Source organism: Corvus hawaiiensis, chromosome 11, assembly GCF_020740725.1.
Source record: "Corvus hawaiiensis isolate bCorHaw1 chromosome 11, bCorHaw1.pri.cur, whole genome shotgun sequence".
NCBI classification, from domain to species: Eukaryota; Metazoa; Chordata; class Aves; order Passeriformes; family Corvidae; genus Corvus; species Corvus hawaiiensis.
The window spans coordinates 5,154,656-5,174,014 of record NC_063223.1 but is presented as its reverse complement, the minus strand read 5'-3'; the positions used below and the strand labels follow the sequence as shown (position 1 = coordinate 5,174,014).

The 19,359-nt window shown below is 41.8% G+C and overlaps 1 protein-coding gene across 4 annotated transcripts in view; it reads left to right on the top strand.

The window, feature by feature from the left end:
- The window catches only part of CNTN6 (contactin 6), a 128,813-nt gene that overhangs the window by 20,636 nt on the left and 88,818 nt on the right, over window positions 1-19,359 (top strand). For 3 of the 4 annotated variants that reach the window (XM_048315698.1, XM_048315696.1, XM_048315697.1), the window contains one exon: window positions 8,829-8,966. The exons of the other annotated variant lie outside the window; for it this stretch is intronic. In XM_048315698.1, the coding sequence (XP_048171655.1) occupies window positions 8,912-8,966 (55 nt within the window). In that variant the 5' untranslated portion in view covers window positions 8,829-8,911. The remainder of the gene's footprint in view (window positions 1-8,828; window positions 8,967-19,359) is intronic. 4 annotated transcript variants of the gene reach the window in all.

Sequence of the window (19,359 nt, the reverse complement as noted above, 5' to 3'; positions counted from 1 at the left end):
TTGGTAAATTTAACACTTTCAGATCTCTTCAAAAATGTTATTTCATAACGTATTGAATTGAAAATTGATCCACACTTCCACTTCAGCCAAACCGTGGAAGCCTTTTTATCAGACTTTTTCCATCTCAGTGTTGTAATTCCTGCAGAATGCATTGAGTGATTAGGAGAGAATCTTCTCGTTGTTGGAAATTAGCTTTTTGATGAAAACTGCTGAATTCTAGTTCACATGGAAAATGTTCTCTTCTGTGGTTCCCACAAATCTCTGAGGACTACACTGATGTTTTGATCCTATCAACACTTCCAGGACAGATTTCACCCAGGTGTTGGAGGTCCATTCCCACATATTTCAGGATGAAATGGGAGCAGCACTGTTTTAGCCCAAGAATGAGCAAAGCTCTTGTGTTTGGCCCTTGCAGTTCTGCCAGTTCCCTGACAGAGCTGGAAATTCCCATACCAGGATGATTGGAATGACCCAAGAGTACTGAAATCCTAATCCAAACCTTTAGATGAAGTTATTGTGAAGTTGCCTTCACTTTGTAGCAGACATGAGCATATTTCTGTCATGTCTTTAAGCATTTTGATTTGCTTCTATGTGAGAATTTGAGCTTTAGGCAGATCTGATACAGAATTCATTTTACCTTATTCAACATTATACAAATGTCCAATAACTGGGATTATTCCTGGTTTTCTTCCATAAACATTTTGATGGCAGGTGACACTTCCAGTGCTGGTGCTGAGGCATGGAAGGGGATCAAACTAAAAGATCTCCATCCTGATAAGAGGGAAAGAGACTGAGGTGACCAAAGCATTGTGTTGGAGCTAAGGTAGGATTAGATCCTGCTGCCATCGTGAGGAAGCAGCTCCAGAAGGGCCAGTCCAAGCTCCCAGTTCTCTTTCCAGTGATAACCCCTGTGAAAGGTTGGGGAATAGCTGGATCTTGACTCCTTCTGGACTTAGGCTGTCCCTGGGTTACACATTCAATGTATTCACAGGTCTGTAACATACGGAATAAATTCTGCCCTTCCTGTTGCACTTCATACAAAGAGAGACTTAAACTGCACAAAAAAAGGGAAGGGAAATGGAAAACAGTATCTGAGGTTAATTCTTCCAGCTCACCTCCAGCATCTGTGTCTGCAAATACAAAGAGATGCAATCCCAGCAGCACATGGTTTTGGGGAGCCACTTTCCATATCTCCTATGGATTCTCCAGAGCTGGAATGAGATTTGCCTTCCCTCAGTTGCTGGAAACATGGGAGCCAATGCTAAATGCTGCTCTCACTGCTGCAAATCTTTCTTTTACCTTTTCCATTTTGCCCCAGGAAGCTTTTGAGGCTGACATTTTTCTATCTCTCAAACAACATAAGATAAATTATTACTCTGCTTTGTCTCACTCTACTGCTGTCTCACTTCTGTTTAGTTTATGAAAAGAGTTCTGAGCTAGAAATGCGCTGTAAAAGACACCAGTGCTTATCCCAGCTGCAAATTTAATGCAGAAAACACACTTCCAAAAATCAGAAGCAGTAATTTCTGCTCAGAGCAGAAATCACAACAGAGCCACACTGAGCACAGCTGTAGGAGGGAATGAGACCTTTTGTTCCTTGATACTGCATTTCAGGGTCTAGAAGATGAGGAACTGACTCCCTGTGCTGCCTCCAGGAATATCAGTAATGAACACTAATGGTCATGGAATATTTCTAAGCTGCTTAAACTGGAACTGTTTCTTTTTACCTTCTATAGGGTGAAATGGTGTAACTAATTAGCCAAAAAAGCAGTTCATTGAATTTTTTAAGGGACACATGTAATGACATGCCTCACTTAATTAAGCGACAAGTATTTTGTACTGAATTTGGACATTTTTACATATAGATGATGTTCCAAAGGGTAAATCTGCATGTGACAGAGACTGCAGAATAGAAATTACTACAAATTAATATACTGAATTATAACTTTAGGTTGTCTTTGATGGACTTGACTCATGACACATTCAAATACAAATCCAGAAAGAAATGAATGCAGAAGCCATGGAAAAGGGATTATAAAGAGGAATGCACTTACTGGGATTTTATTTATGATGAATTCAGGCCCACAGTTCTGGCTGTGGGATAAGTTTCCTTCAGTGCCATGAACCACTCTGGGCTGTTTCAACCTGAACTGGTAAAATATTTCATCCTCTAAGAGGGATTTGTGGATGGATCTGGACTGAAGCCAACCCTTGGCACAGCTGCAGGTGTGCAGACACCCCCAAATCCCAGGATACTGGCACCCCAACATTCCCCACACTCAGATCCTTCCTCCCTGGGTCCCAGAGTGAGACCAACAGAGCAGACAGGTTTATAATGAACAGAAAAGTCTTCACCACTCTTCAAACAAAACCAATTTCTGTGCCAGTCTAATTCCACCACACCACACCGAGATAATTCTGTATTTATTTATCAGGTAGAAGAATAGCACCATAATTTTATATATTAAAAAAAACCAAACCCAACAGTTGAGATGATTGAACCAAATTATCCCTTTGTATCCTATGTACATAGACTCATGTATATACACACATATGGACACGTAGGCTATAAAAAGCTGTCTCTATCCCTAAGTTACACCACCAGAAATGTTGGTTCACGAGCAGTGTGAGTGTGAGAAGCAAAATCTGATATTGTTTCAGCCTTTCAGGCTGATTACTGGCATTTCAGACGGTATAAATTTTAAAAAAGAGTGCCAAATACAGCTCCAAATGACGTGGTTGTATGGGATAGCTGCACCTGGGTTCAGCACGAGGGCTGGGATGGGGTTACACTCAGTTATATTCATTATCACTTAGGCACTTTGCTGTTGAAAGACATTTTAATTCTGATTTGTCAACAGCACAGCCCGCTGGGGTTTCTATCTTTCAGTCTTTCTTCTTGGGTTAAATACAGAAAAAATCTCTCGTTGGCTCTTGCCTGTTGAGACAGGGTTATTTACAGCTGGGGATGCCCACACAGTGTTTGGCTACTGCACTGAAGCAGTTCAGATACTCATGAAAGAGTGAATGAAAGAGTGGCACTCCCTGAGACCTTTCCAGCAATTCCAGTGGGATCCTGAAACAGATGGACACGTTCTGCAGTGCACTGATGGCAGAGGAGGGCTTACTCTTTCAGCTTCCAAGTTTAAGCTCCCTAATTGTTGCTGTGAAAATATAAACATGGGAAAAAAATCAAAATAATCTTAAAGATATTTAAATCCTGCTCTGTCTTGCACTTGACTATTAAAGAAGACATGAGTCCTTACAAGGATCCTTAGAATCATGAAATGGTTCGGATTGGAAGGGACCTTAAAGCTCATCTTTCCTCCCCCTGCCATGGGCAGGGACACCTTCCACTACCCCAGGTTGCTCCAAGCCCCAATGTCCAGCCTGGCTTTGGGCACTCCAGGGATCCAGGGGCAGCCACAAATTCCCTGTGCCAGGGCCATTTCAGTGCTGGTGAATCCATTTGGGAAGGTGAGTGAGACCTCATCAGACACCAGAGCACAGTCCAGCCCCTTTCCCCTCAAATGTCTTAATTTGGGGAGTTTAAGACACAAAAGCCTCTGTAGTGTCCCACCCGGTAGGATCTCGATGTCACCTGAAACACAACGAGCTGTTAGGTCAGATTTAGGAAAATGTTTTGAAAACACAAGATTTAAACCTTCCCCGAAGGCTTTATGCCCCGAATTTGAATTGCAAATGAGCCACAGTATTTTCCATTTCCCTGGGAAAAGTAAGCAATAGCAGTCAGGAGTGAAAACCAAATGAAAATCCAAGTCCTTTTGTGAAAGAGGAAAAATAGGAGTGATCAGTATCGGAAACCTTTGTTAAATAGCACGGGGTGCTTTTCTCCCTCGAAATATGGTTCAATAATTCTAAATAAGCAGTAAGTACTCCAACAGCATACGTAAATCTTGTTGGAACCTGGAAAACTGGGCGCTTCTGCTCCTGCTCTGGTAGCTGCAAGTGTTTGCTATTCACTCTGTTATGGATATCTGGAAAATAGTTTGAGTGCAGAAAGCGCCTCAGGGATAAAAAGTTTGAAAAGAAAAATGTAGCTGTATATCATTGGCATTCATGAGAAAATTCACATTAGATGCCTTCAAATCAGGTGCTCAGGAGACAATAGAGAGATCAGGAGCAATGGTGTGCCAGGAATGCAAGCCTGGCTGGGACAGGCTTATTTGCTGGCACAGGAGGAATACAGAAGTGTGGAAGGGCAAATTCAGAAGATAATATAGCTGCGTGGAAGCTGGTGGGAGGGAAAGCTGAGGCTGCAGAATGAAAAGGCTGTGCATGCACTCCCCGGATTAGAGCCTTTCTCTCCACATCTCCGTTCCTTTCTTCTCCCATACACACAGCAGGTCTCATTCCATAGGTGGTTACACCAACAGATCAGGCCTGGAGTGAAGCTCCTCCACCAGCACCACTGTGGAATTTGGCCCCAAATCCCTGTTTTTAAACATTTTCTCTCCCACCAGGTCAAAAAGTTGCTCTTTCTGCAAACACAGCTACATTTTGCCATGGGTAAAAATGTCAATTTGCTGGAATTTTGCCGAGAGCAAAATCTCATCATTCCCAGTGGCTGACAGGTTTTACCCCAGTTCGATGTCACATCACCACCTGAACCAAGTTTTGCTTTTACAAAACTTAACAGAAGATTGTGGCAGAAGTGAGAAATGGGACCTATTTTCATGAAAATTTGGATGACACCAGAAGAGCATTTTGTCCTTTGGCACAGATTTGGTCTTGTAAGGGTTTTGCTACTCAAAAAATAAGGGATTGTAGAAATTAAGGGTCTTGAAAGCCAAAGCCTCAGCACCAGGTTGGGCTCAGTAAAGACCGAGATATTGGCATTTATGTTAATGTGTTAAATATATGTCAGATGATTCTAATTAATAAATGAATCCATTTCCTATCCCCTTCTAAATTCCAAGGAAAACAGCAGCACAGCTGCAACCTTCATCCACACAGCACCACAGCCTTTCCCTCTGTGTGCTAAGTGCCAAGTCAGTACTCGAATCCCACTTTTCGCCTGAATTTTTCAATATCCCAGATGTCCAGGAGGGAATGTTTGATGACAGCAATACTTGGGTTACCAGTGGTATTACCCAGAGGGTTTGCAAGGAGAAGCAGGTGCTGCACAACTCACCCATGCAGAGCCATTGCTGACCTGGGTATTTTATCCACCTTTTTCCATTAATTCACCTCCTGTACGTCCCTGTGTGTCCCACACATCACATTTGGATGGCTCAGGAGCAGATATCTCTCCTTCCCCCACAGATAAGAAGGGAAAATGACAGGTGTAAAGTATCTGAGGACTGAGATCTTTCCTATGGACTTGTTTTCTCTAATGGGAAAACAACAAAAAATGATGTTGCCTACTTCTGTAACAAACATATTTGTATAAATTACATCCTGCTGACAAATGGACACGCAATCAGGATTTTTAGGGGGAAGTGTAATGTTTCCCCCATGATCATATTTAACATATTTTGTTTTCCATCTATCTCTCTGCTCAAACTGTGGCATAACAATTAGAATAAGTGATAGCAGCACATCCAGAAAACAAAGGGTATGATGGCAGAATTTATCTTGTTACATTTCTTGATTTAATGCCAGTCTGGGATTTCTGGTCTGAACCAGATTTTTCTTATGCTATAAATATTTCAGTTTTTTCATTTATTCTTGATTTAGTTTGACAGTAAATAATCCCATGGAAGCTGCTGTTGGAAAGATGTTGTAAAAATTATTAAGTGCCTGCTTGCCAGTTCGGTCCTTGTGTTTGTCAGAGTGAAGGGAGCAAAACAGTTGGGTTACTTAAAGGAAATATGTGTGTGTGTGTGTGTGTGTGTGTATTTACAGTAATGCCCCATAATTTGCAGTCCTAGGAGCAGAAGAATTACAGTTCTGAGGATTGATCAATACCTTGTATGAATACAAAGAGTTTGGGTTGTATATTCTGGATATTGGCAGCTGCAGGTTCTTGTTTCAGGATTCCAAAAGACTCCTCCCTAACCCAACGAGAGGAGAATAGAAAGCAGGGAGGGTTTCAAAGGAGATTTCCTTGCAAAAAAAGGATCTTTTCTTTTGGGAAAGGCAGGGTCTGGCCAGTTATTTGGCTTTTCTTGGCTATTTTTGGTTTGGAATATTTTTTGTTTGGAATACCAGGAAGCATGTGAGTCACTCTGGATGGTTTAAGTCCATTTCCAATTTTCTTTGGTAACTCCTGCACCTTTAGCAGGGATTTCTGCACTAGATAACTCACACACCAAATGTGCAAGGACCAGAAATGGGATATATTTGAGGGACCTTGAGGAAAAGGAGTTGGGTGGGACCAGAACTGGGAAGTGCTCTCTGTCCGAGGAAATCAACCACAGAAAAATACCCAGCAGGAGAGGAGAATCCAAATAGAAATGCCAAGGAAAACACGTGGGAATGTGCAAAATTCGTGGTGATAACTTCAGCAATAGGGGATAAATTGCAGCCAAACACTGCTTGTTATCTGCTAACAGCCAACTTGGCATCCACCAGGATGATTTGTCAGTAAATGGCAATTTGGGCCTCCTCACCCCGTGCTGCTGCTGCACTCACAGGTCCTGGGTGCTCGAGGAATTTTTTTCCCTCTTGCTAAGCTATAATCAGGGAAAAAAACCCTAAAACTGGGACACAGGTAAAGTCACAAAATTAATACAGGAGGAATTACCATGACATCTAAGTAATTAATTAAAATCCTAACTTACATTTGTTGTTCTGGATACATTCTGTTCAGGAAGGACAAGGGAAAACAAATGTACAGTGGTTTTTTTTTTTGTCTCAAATATCACAGATATGTACATGAGCTTCAAGACAAATATTGGCAAGCAGGAGAAAGGGTGTGAAATAAATATGATGTGATTCAATAAGGAAAAGCCCCGGGTTTTCCACTGAAGCAGAAATAATCAATGCCTACCTTCAGTATCGACAGGTGGTTTAAAGGAGGGGTTGGAGTGGAACCTGTACTGAAGGCAAGTGTTTTTAAAAAAGCACCAAAAAGTATTTTAAAAGAAAGGAAATATTGATTGAGGGTATTTAGGTGCAGTTAGTGCTGCTCGGGGCAGGGTTGATGTATAAAGGTACAACCGAGCTCCTCCTTCTCTGTTTCTACTTCGACAGAATCATAATTTAGTACTTTTTAATCCTTTTCCTTTCAAACACTTATAAATTTTGCAAATGTTCTTCAGTAGATCTCAGCTGTGTGCGAAGTAGGACATCATGAAAGGCTAAAAGATACTCTGGGCTTTTTCCATCCTTTTCTTCCAGAACTTAGAAACTTCTCAAGCTTTGATCATTCCTCGGGTTTCTGTCTCCTCTGAGACCACCTGTGATTTTTAGGTGAAATTTATAGAAAGTGTGAACAGAATTAAGCCCCTTAGAGAAGTGGAATGGCTTCCAGAAGATCTGGATTTCTTAATTTTCTAAAAAACGTCTCTCTCACTCCTACCAGCAATGAGTTCCAGGGCAGCCCTGTATGAAATCTTTTCACAGTCCTGTGAAAAATGAGACAAGTGAGGAGAGAATATGGATCCATAAGTGTGGCTCATAATTGTAATTTCTCAGTGGAAAATTTTCTGCACTGAAAAGGTTTGGAATGATTTTACAATTTTGCAAACTCATTTTATTAAGTGATTTCTGGTTTCAGCTGCTTTATGAACTGATCCCCAACAGTAAATTACCCGTTTGCCCTTTGGGAGTATAGGCCAAACAGATACTTTTTCCTGGCTTAATTCATCAACTGTTGACTGAAATGTCAAAGGAAATTAAAGGAAATTGTTATGTAAATCCTTGTGGGCGGATGGTTCATTTCTGAAGGATAAAACTTCACACAGAAAAGGTGATTTTTTCCTTTACATGGGGTGTGTGTGACATTGTGATCCCTTCTCCTGCCGTGGCAGATCAGTCGTTTGCATCGGGATCTGCTCACGTTACAGCACATTTACCAAAGGATCCTGTCTGGGATCAGAACCACACCACGATGGAATTATGGAATTAAAGACAGATTTGGGTTGGGAGGGTCCTTAAAGATCACCCAGTGCCACCCCTGCCATGGGCAGGGACACCTTCCACTGTCCCAGGCTACTCCAAACCCTCTCCAACCTGGCCTTGAACATTTCTGGGGATCCAAGGGCAGCCACAGCTTCTCTGGGAATTCCATCTCAAATGCTCACCATCCTCACAGGGACGAATTTATTCCCAATATCCCATTTCCTGCTGCCCTCTGGCAATGGGAAGCCATTCCCTGTGTCCTGTCCCTGACCCCAGTCCTTCTCCAGCTCTCCTGGAGCCCCTTTAGGCCCTGCAAGGGGCTCTGAGGTCTCCCTGGAGCCTCCCCTTCTCCAGGTGAACACCCTCAGCTCTACCAGCCTGGCTCTGTGGAGAGGGGCCGCCTATGATGGAACAAGAAATATCTTAAAGTTTGATGAACATTTAGGAGTTGGGAAAAGCCCATTTTTCCAAACACCTTTTCTTCCATCCCAGCACTGTCTGGCAGAGGGACCACAGGCAGATTTTTCTTTCCTGCCTGGAGAAACTCCCTCCCATCCCAGAGATCTCTGTGGCAGGGAGTGGATGGGAGAAACCCCAACATTACCTATGATTTTCATTCCAACTTTGTGTCATTTTGGAATTATTTTTATGCCGGGATGATCCTATCCAGACTATTTATTGCATTTTTAGTGTCTGAGTCTCCAATCGGTGCAGTAGAATGTGTTTGTACCTGGGGAAACTTGGGGTATTTATTTGGAGTCTGTGCTTTAATTGCCCAATATCTCTTCCTGTTTTTGCAGAATACCCAGGTAGTCACAGGAAGACACACTTTACTTTCTTCCACTGATTGGATGGGAGGAATTTTTGACCTTGGAAAGTGGAGATGGTGTTGCTATGGAAACTAATAAGTCTGCTGCCATTCATGAGCTGCAGCACAGGTAAATGTTCCACTATTAGTGTTTGTGATTGATAAATCTCTATCAATGTCATAATTCTGGGAGAAAAGAGAAGCAATTACCAAAATTAACAATCCTTCTTTGCATGAACAAGTGACTAAGGAGCTTTTCATTAGGACACGCTTTAATTTTAAACAACTCCAGGTGCTGCCTTTGAACCAGGAAAACACTTTGCAAGATCATAAGAAAGCTGGAATCCAGGTAATAGCTTTAAAAAATAGTCTAAGCTGTAACAGTGAGAAAGAAAAACAATTGTTTCTTGGGTGACAACATCATGAAGATATTTCTTGGCCACAGCATCAGCAAATGAAGCTGGGTTGAAAACCAGGCCAGTTTAGGAGCACTGAATGAATGGTTTGGGTTCCACATTTCATATCGCAGCCTTCAAATGCTTCCATACAAGTGAAGTGTCTTTAAATCACAGTTAATGGAAAGGCAAATTAAAGCATTTATTTATGAAGTCCAAAAATGGGTGAGAATCACAAGGACTATCAATCTAAATACACAAAAAGGAAAGAAAATCTTGCTTAAAACTCAGAGCAAATGCAGACATTCCTTCTTTGCCTCCTGCTGGAGCGATGATGGACCCTCATCCTCCCACCCTGGCATCCTGACACTCCTCAGGCTGAAATCAAAGGCCAAAGTATGGTTGGAGGAAGCAGGACTGCGTTCCCCCATTCTCCTTCTTGAATATCCCTTGTGCTTAATTAAAATATCAACAGTTTGTAGCATATTGTGAGGTAAAATGTTCTTTTCTGCCTGGCTAGGCGTTGCTCACAGTGAGGGTTTGGTATTCTGAGTTCGTTCCTTCTCTGAACCTTTCTTCTAATTAAAAGCATATAACTTGACAATCCTGCTTCATATACCCATAAAAATGGGATTAACTCCTGTGGCTCATTAGAGCCTCATATCCAAACAGGCACTGAATGGGAGCTGAACTCTTTGAGGTTATAATGAATTTGGGGATGGACTGACCCTTCACACTTGGCTGTGATAGAAACCATGACAACTGGCTTTTGTCTCCAATTAATGTATTGAACTCTAAATAGCCAGGATATTACTCATGTATTTACAAGGAAATTGTATTAAAGTAACCTCAAATGATACTTAAATTAATTATGTAGTGCATGAGTCAGCAGCTGTTTGAAGTGAAGAAACAGAGCAGAGGGCAGGCTTCAGTAGCGTTTTAAAATACAATTTAAATGAAACTCGATGCTGTTTTATCTAAATGTAAAATATAAACCTCAGGACACAAAAATGTAAATCTCGGGAGCAGACTTTCTGTTAAATCAATATAAAGTTTCTATTTCAGTAGCAAACAACCCACATGTTAAGGACTAAAAATCTTGGAATGTATAAAATATTGTAATATATAAAATATTTCAGGTGAGCAGTTGCTCATTTAAGCCCAGCCTTGCTGAACTAATCACAACAACCACATGTTTAGGACCCAAGCCTTCCCTTTAATTTCCCACTGACCCACTCAGCCCTCTCGGGTACCTCTCACAGATCATTCCCCTCTTTACTACTGAGTAAAGGACTTGTGCCAATCTTTCAGAGCACATGATTCCCCTGTAATTCCTTGAATTCTTGGGAAATTGATGGAGATCCTGGAATCTGAATCACTGGAGGAGCAGGACAGCTGCGTGAGGGACACCCATGATTTGTATCTCCAAAAAGAACATTTCCCTTCACTTTTTTTCCCCCCAAAGCTTTCATTTTTGAAGCTTTTTTGTCATCTTCATCATTCTTGCCAGAGGATCATCTTTAACAAGCCTGGTCCTGGGCTCTAAACCTGAGTTAAAAGGTACTGGGAGCTCACTTCTAGATGAACATGTTCAGCTTTTAAAGACTTAAAAATAGCTAAAAATGTAAATGTTCCATATCCCCAGGCACCAAGAGCAGCTCACAACGGCACTTTTGTCCTGCTCCTGCTCTCAGTTAAAGGAACAGCAAATGTCCCACTGACTTCACTGGGATGAGTTAATTTATACCTGGGTGTAAATTAACTCCACTGATTTCGGCGGAGCTCTGCTGATTTTCACTCCGTGACATTCTGAAATATGCCTGATGGTAACAGTCAAATTGCACTTATGGCAAAACTTCTCTGATTTATCACATGGAAGGTTCACATCCATTTAGGAATAATAGAGCTGAGAGGGAAAATGAGGGACCAGTCCCGGTGCTGAGCAGAGCAGTTTTGTAGGCTGGGCATGGGAAGGTAATTCAGGGTGTTAGATGGCATTGGTCACTCATTTCCTCCTTGTTTCTACCTGACATGTAGAATGAAAATCATTTTGACCTATAAATTAATTTTAAATCTCAGGATTAAATGTGCTGTGCAGAAGAGCTGGGTATTATTAGCCCCCAAAATGGCAATTCAATTACTCAAAAATCAAACTGCCCTCTATATTCTCTTTATAGGGAAAAATCGTGGAAAGAATAATGTTCCCTCCAACTCTTATTTTCCAGCAGAGCTTTTTTATGTGTCTCAACAAGGGTCTTTAGGGTTTTCTTGCAGTGCCTTAGGGGACAAAATAAAGTAATGCATGCACAGTGACACAGCGAGGAAACAGATTAGATTTTTTTTTCATAACCCATTGCTATTTAAATGAGATAATCTGATCTAAGCAGAGCACCAGAGGCAAGAAGGGTGATGAAGATAAACTCAGAGATCATTACTTTAAATTCTGTGTACTTGCTATAGGGATGTACAACAACCATCTCCTGATGTCGTTGAAATTTAAACATTATTTGATATGAATATGTTAAGAAAGAGCCTTCACTGTCTGGATTAAAGATGTAGACAGGATTTTGGGAAGTTGAAATGAACAGACCTGTCCAAAGTGCTCAATAAAATAAAATAATTGTCTCTTCACACCAAAACTCTCTCATGTTTTCCTCCTATGGCTGCTCCTGGATTGTGCTGGTTCCTCTGGAGTTGATGAGTGAGGCAAGTTGCCAATAATACCTTGATGAGGAAAGATTTTATTTTCATTTTTAACATCATATTTCTGTCTTAAGCATCCATCAGATGCACCTCAGGCTGTTCTTTGCGTGTGGGTGCCAGGTCAGGTTCTCCTTCAGGTTGGATTTTCCTCATGTCTCCATCTCTCTGGTCCCTGCATTCTTTCCTCTGCCAATAAATAGCTACCTTTGACTATTTCTAGAGCCTGTCTTCCTCCTGGACAGCTTATCCACATTTTTCTGTGTTCCTCCCATTCCTAAAGGGAAATAGCACCTCTTTGCCCTGATTCCTGGTGGCTTCTGCCCTCCAAATAAATCCATGCACGGAGAGGTGGCCTTTGCAGCTCTCCTTTGTTCTGCTCATGGTCTCGACCCCACCGTGGAAGCAAAGGGGTTTTCCAGGATTAAAGCTAAGGAAAAGGAGAATGGCAGTAAATTCTATCAGGCTGTTTGGACAATATAAATATTCCAAGCCCTGACAGCCAGTCTGACCTGCATTTTGGAAATGAGGCATCAACTGTATTTTTACACAGCCCTTTGGCTTCTTGCCTCCAAATCAATCGAAGATGCAACCGCAATCTCCCGGGCTGGATTTTAGGCCCATCATTTTGAAACTGTTAAATTAGAGAGAGACATTTCCTGATGTAAAGTGTCCTGATCCTCCTTTGGGTCACAGCAGGATGAATATTGAATACATCACATCCCACGCTCTGCCTGCAGTCTCTCGCAGATTTATTGTTAGCATAACAGCACCTTTAGGGATGGAACAGCAGACCACATATTTTAAGACAAGTGACATCTTTGCTATTTCTAACAGCAAAATGTGGAGAGGAACTAGTCCAGCCTGGAAATGTCAAGGCTTCTCTGAACAACCAGAGGCATTTGGAGATCTGCTGATGAGTCAGACAATGATGATAATTAGTGTCCCTTAGACAACATGGAGGTTTCCATGGGTTTGGGAAATAAAAAGTTGTAACTCTGTAAGTGACTTGCAAGACTGTGGCAGGACATGGCTGATACTGCAATGACTTTCCCAGGAGAGAGAGGAGTGATGTTTGAAGAACTTTTGTTTCCATTCTGTGGGGTGCCAGGAGGTTCAGCTCATTCCCCAACATCAGCGAACAGCAACCATCCTCTGGTGCAACAAAGCCAGCAAAAGGGGGAACCTAATGCCCTGAAGATGCACTTTTATATTCAGGGAATGTGAGGGGGTTTGAAGCTTCCCACCAGACAGACATTAACCCACCTCAAAGCTTCATCCTGGTGGACACCAGTGCCACACTGCCGTATTTCCCAAGGACTCCACACCACCTCAAACCTGGATAGATGGATAGAACTGGATAGTTTAATATTCCCTACCATGGGCTAGACACACTCTGCAGAAGAATCCCCCTCATTGTGCTTCATGTCCCAGAAAAACCCTTTTTTGAATTCCCCTGAGTGCACGGACATGTGGTGGAGAAGAGGTGAGAGCTCAGGTGCTGCTTTGAGGGTGCACTTTGAGATTGGAGCCTGCATTGGTTTCTCTGCCAGGGAAGTGTTATTTACAGTTTGTGGGGTGAGTGGAGACGGTGGAATTCATGGAAGTCATCACCAGAGGTTTATGTTTTCTGTATGGCTCTGGTGTCTAAGCTCTGTAGTCTGAAAGGCCTTGTCTATTTTTACACTGGTTTAAATAATTATTGCTTCCTAATCTTTTCAATTAGCTATTTTACATTCTTTTTTCCCCTTTTATTTAAATTTTACATGATTTCTTCCTGTTTCATATCAAACCGTTTCATCTCCCAGCACAAAAGGCTCATTAACTTTGTAAAATAACATCCTGGTACTTTAGAAGTCATTACATTTTTTTCTCACTTTTTTTGTTTGCAACAGCTTCAAAGACAATTCAATTTTACTTTATTATCACTGCCAAGAACTTGAAATTAGCAGGTGATTAGGCACTTCAAATATTTTGACCATTTTCTATTATCAACAATGGCAAATTTAAGTATAAAAAAATTAAACTTATAAGGCACAATAATATATTGCTGAAACAGTTTATTGAAGCACAAAATTTTCAAGGCAAATTGCTGGTTTTAAGTAATTGCTTTAAACTGAGAGTAGGTTTAGATCAGAATTTAGAGATAAATTGTTCCCTAAAAGGGGTTGAGGCCCTGGCACAGCTTGCTCAGAGAAGCTGAATTTTGAGCTCCCCCATTTCAGAGTTACATGGATTTCCTTGGAGTTTAATAGCCAATTCCACTCCCTTTTTATCTCCCCAACCAATGCCTCAATTAAAGAACTGACACGTGAAACCTTAGATTTTATTATGGAGAGAATGATGGCCATAAAATCATGGAATCACTGAAGGGTTTGGGTTGGAAGGGACCTTAAGGATCATCTACTTCCACATCCTACATGAAACGGAGAGAAACCTACCTGTGGTCTAATTTTCCACCAGCAGAAATGAGAACTTTTTTTTTTTTCCAGAAATCAGACCTTGGAAATGCAAAAAAAAATTAAATCTGCTTTATTTTGAAATGAAAACCCAGACCATACTTCTCTGCTGTTTAACATTCCCACCCAGCAGCTCTGCACACCCCGACACTGGTGAAGACCTTGCCCACAAACTTTTAAGTGCTGCAACAATATCTGCGACTGCCACGTAATCACAGGCTGATCATCCCTCCCATTGTTTGCAGAAGGGGGAAAATAAAACGTCTGGAGTTATTGATTCGCTACTTCTTTTTCATTTAGCGCCTATTGATCGCTGTTTATGTGTGTGTTTCTTGTTGAGCAGGAATTAACATTGAAAACTTCTTGGACTTCACTGCATTCACACCTGCCTGACATTCCTGGGGAAATCTTGCAGCCACGTTCCCACTCCAACTGGGGGTTTCAAAAATCGGCATTTTCTCCTCTGGTCTCTTGGCAGCAAAAAAAGTTGTATACAAAAAGCTTTTTTAATGTATTATTATTATGGTTGGCACTTGCCTGGGACAGGAAATGTGGTTGTCACAGGGTTTGAGTGCCCAGAGTCATTTCCAACCCCTCAGGATGATTTAGGCCGTGGTTATCAGGCCTACATTACAAAAATAAACCTCTTGGGGTTGGGAGGCATTTTTTCATCCCTATCTGCAGGAGGAAATCTTGTGATTGCCATGAAAATTGCTGGTGGAGTTTGGATGGGAAGCCAGCTCTGGGACAATCTGAGGGATATAGGGATGGATTAGTCCAGTGGGGCCATGTGTGAGGGCTAGATGGATGGAAATATCTGGGATCGCTCAGAGGGGTTTTCTGACTGAAGCTGTCACAGCTGGGCCATGTGTAAAGCACTCCTTTCATTGCTCTTGTGGTATTTAGATCCCACAGTTTTCCCAGTTTTGGCTCCAAATGCTTTCAGAATCACAAGCCAACCACACATTTCCCAGGAGACTGAATTCTAGTCCTGAACCAGCCAATAATAACAGGAATGGATTCTTTTTACTTACCTTACATTTGTTTTTCACCCTCCAGAACACCCCTTTTCTCTATTACTCCATCCATATTTAGGATTAAACTCTTAAAAAAGAAATTAAAAATTAAAAGCAATGTTTAATTGTCATGGAATTGCACAGTTTCAGGAGCTGGAGAAACAACCCCACAAGCAGCATGTGGGGATTTATGGCAGCAGTTGCTCTGGTTGCTGGCACAGTTATCACAGTCAGCAAAGGCAAATAAGGCTCTCTGAGGCTTCCCTTAGAGGAGGTAAGAGGGGAACAAGAGGGCAAATTTTGAGTGTGGAGGCAGAGTTCAGGCACAGAGGGGACCTTCAGCCCCCACTTCCCTGGGTCTCTCTGCTTCCCTTCGTGTGCAAGGGAACCCTTGTGTGCCAACCCTTGTCCTGTGGGTCAGACAGTGGCGAAAGTCCCGCCTGGTTTGCAGCAAGAGGAAAATGTATAAACTTTATTTTGATATATTTGATTTTTAGACCCTTTTAGGGCTTTAGCAATAGCCTTTTTCCCCTTCTGCACAGCATGACCAGTATTTTGTTCTGTGTTCAGTGTTAATATCTGCTTTATTGTTCTATTCTAATTACAATGTCATTATTAAAGGGGCCCTATGTTTTCCTGTGACAGATATTGCATCTCATTGTTAGTGGATCTTGGTTATTCCATGCTTATTGTTATTAATAATTTGTAGCAATTGGATTGGTATTAGAATATTACTTTGCTAAATCACTTTTGCTGCTAATTAAGGCACTGTGTGTGACATTGTTTAGCTCCAAGCATCATCGTCCTGCTTTTCAGCCTGCTCTAATTACCTGTAACTCATTCATTTCTACTTAGAAATCAGGTCTTTTAATCAAACTCCTCCAAGCTCTGCCATGGTGGGAGCTGCTCTTGGTGGGAATGAAAAGTTCTCATGGACAAATATATTTGTGATGACAAATGCACCTTTCACTGCAGCCCTGGAGCTCTTTAGAAATAGAATAATTGTCCTCAGTGCTTCCAAACACAATAGAAGAAGGAGAGTTCTAAGGGAAAAAAGTGAAAGATGACTGGAAAAATCCAACTCTTCAAGGTATCAGCAAGGAAATCGCTGCAGCTTTAAATTGTCTTCTCAGCACTAAACGTTTGTGAGATCAGATCTGTCACACTGTTTGCTGGGGGAGTATTTCCTCTGAAGAAGCAACATCACTTCATTATTTGCCTGGGAAATTTATTCACTTTGGCTGCCAAACAAACAGAAGACACACAAAGGTCATGCTTGAGTCATGAGTGAAAACTCACATTAATGGCCAGGGAGCTTCCTGGTGTGTGTCTGGCATTAGCAGGACTCTTTCTTAGTGACAGAACCTCTGACACAGCCTGAATATTGCAACAGTTTGAGGAAAAACAGAAAAAAAGATTTATTTCTGTGCAATTCTTTCTGCAGCCATTTTAGAGGAATGTAAAAAAGATGTAAAAAAGGTGCAGATATTTGTGCTGAAGTTGTGCTGGAGCTGTTTTGCAAACACACCTGCACACACCTGCAGCAGCTTCACCTTTCTTTGATCACGGAATCAGAGTGATGGAATGGTTTGGGTTGGGAGGGATCTTAAAGCCCATCCAGTGCCACCCCTGCCATGGGCAGGGACACCTCCCACTGTCCCAGGCTGCTCCAAGCCCCAATGTCCAGCCTGGCCTTGGGCACTGCCAGGGATCCAGGGGCAGCCCCAGCTGCTCTGGGCACCCTGTGCCAGGGCCTCAGCACCTCCAGCACCAACAGCATCCCCGTATCCCAGGGAGGAAGGCTCTGAGGATTCAGGCAGCACTCCAAAGCCAGTGGAAGGTTATTTCCATGAGAGGTTATTTCTGTGCATTGATCTGCAGTCTGGGTGGATTGTTTGCCACAGGATTTCCTGAAAAGCAGATGCAAAGCTCGTTATCATTTGGGAGAATTGTCTGGGGAAACAGCAGCCTGCTATAAAATCAGAGCACATTGTCCCTTGGGATTGACTTCCCCTCTGTGGAATTGCTGGGTGCTCTCAGCCAGATTGGGGTTTGTCTTGTTTCACTGACCAGCAGGTACCCAGGCTCCTCCCAAACCTTGGGGTAGTCTCCATCTCAGTGCCCTGAGCTCACCCTGGAAAATACAGAATACTTCAGAGTAAAATCTATCCAAACTTTGGCCCACACGCTCAGAAGGCCTTTTCCCCCAGCCCCAAAGTGATTTATGAAATGCAATTTCTTCGGCCTCTAACATTGTCTCACTTCATACACTTTATGCCAAATCGGTTTTGATGATTTATTACTTTTCCTACAGCTGATAAAAAAATATGGGTATCAATACAATGTCAACAGAACTGCTGGGGTTAATCTCTAGTAATTTATTGAGCATTAATCAGATTCATATTTCAGTCTTATTAGTCTAAAGCTACTAAAATCACTGATGGGTTAACACAACTTTAATCCAAATATAATGTGATACCTCCAACTGCTGTTTCTATTTTATTCTGATTTACACTGCATAGGGTAGAAATGAAAGACTTTTCTCTGTGTCTTCCGTGTACATTTGTGAGTTTGCAAAACACAAATTGTTTGCTCTAGGCCAGAGAAAATGTAACCATTTCTGCAATAGATATTGAATTCATATTTGTCTGACAAGTGACCTTATCAGCTATAACTTGTCATCTCCTAATTAGTCTACATTTATTTTATTCACTCAATTAACCCCCAGCCTCTCTAGGAGATAAGTTGGCGATACACGAAATTATGTGTGGTGCTGCAATTAAAATGGTGCTGCACATGTACTCCGCAAATTTGCCTTAAAGAAAGGTAAACCTCATTAATATCCCACCAGTCTGACTGCAAATTAAAATGGGTTTATTGCCAGTGATGCCACTGACTTTCAGTGCTCACTGGCAGGGAACAACAATGCCTTTTCTTCAGAGAATCTAAGAATAATCACATAAGACTAAAAGTGCACAGTGAGATGGAGAGAGCAGAAATATCTTGATGTTATTAAACCTCTCATTCCCAGGGAAATGCGCAAGTTCCTTATTTTTAAAAGCTATTACTGTGATCTACAGATTAACAGGGACCTGAAAGGTGAGCACTGGAGTTTTTATGGAAAAGAGTGAAACCCTATGAACAGAATCCAGCCTAATTCACGTTTTGTGCCTTGAAATAACTTGGGTTAGGAGCTTTGGATAAAATCTGAACCACATGATCAACAGAAATGCATGCATATTTTAAGGAAACCAAACTTGAATCAAGATTTCTGTCCCAGTTTGATATGTGTAAAATGCTTGTGCATATACACAACTCATTTACTGGAGAAACTGAGACAAGAGAGTTGTTGTCAGCCCAAAGGTGGATGTCCAATGCAAGTCAAAATAATAAACATTTATTGTATTGCACGGACATTTTACTCAAATGCCTGCATAGTTTTCAAGATATTAGAGATGTGAAAACACAAACATGCAGAAAATGAGTGTGGTAAAAAGGGATGTGTTGTAAATTCAGTCAGATGCAATTATTGAGGAGAGGGAACATGGAAAACCCTCCTCTCTTTGCTTTAAAACTCTGCAGTCTAAACCTGCTGAAATTAGAGCTGAATCCATCATTGATTATGTCATTCCCCAGAAATATGGCCTTGAGCAGATTTGTCATAACTCTGCTGGCGATGCTGCACCGTGGACACGGCAGCCATCAGTCAGGAGGATACAATTTCCCAACGACTACAAGTCAAGCAAATGTGTTCTCAGCCTTGTGGGACAAGTTCTGCTGGAGACGGATGGCACCAGGCTGTGATGGATGGGCAGGAGCAGGGCAGCTCCTCACACACCTCTGTGGTGTGATCAGAGTTTAATCCTTAGGGAAGGACAGGCACTTCAACTCTGAAATCCCACAGAAATCCAGGGAAAAAGGGGAGTGTTGGCTGCCCATCCCTGGCAGTGTCC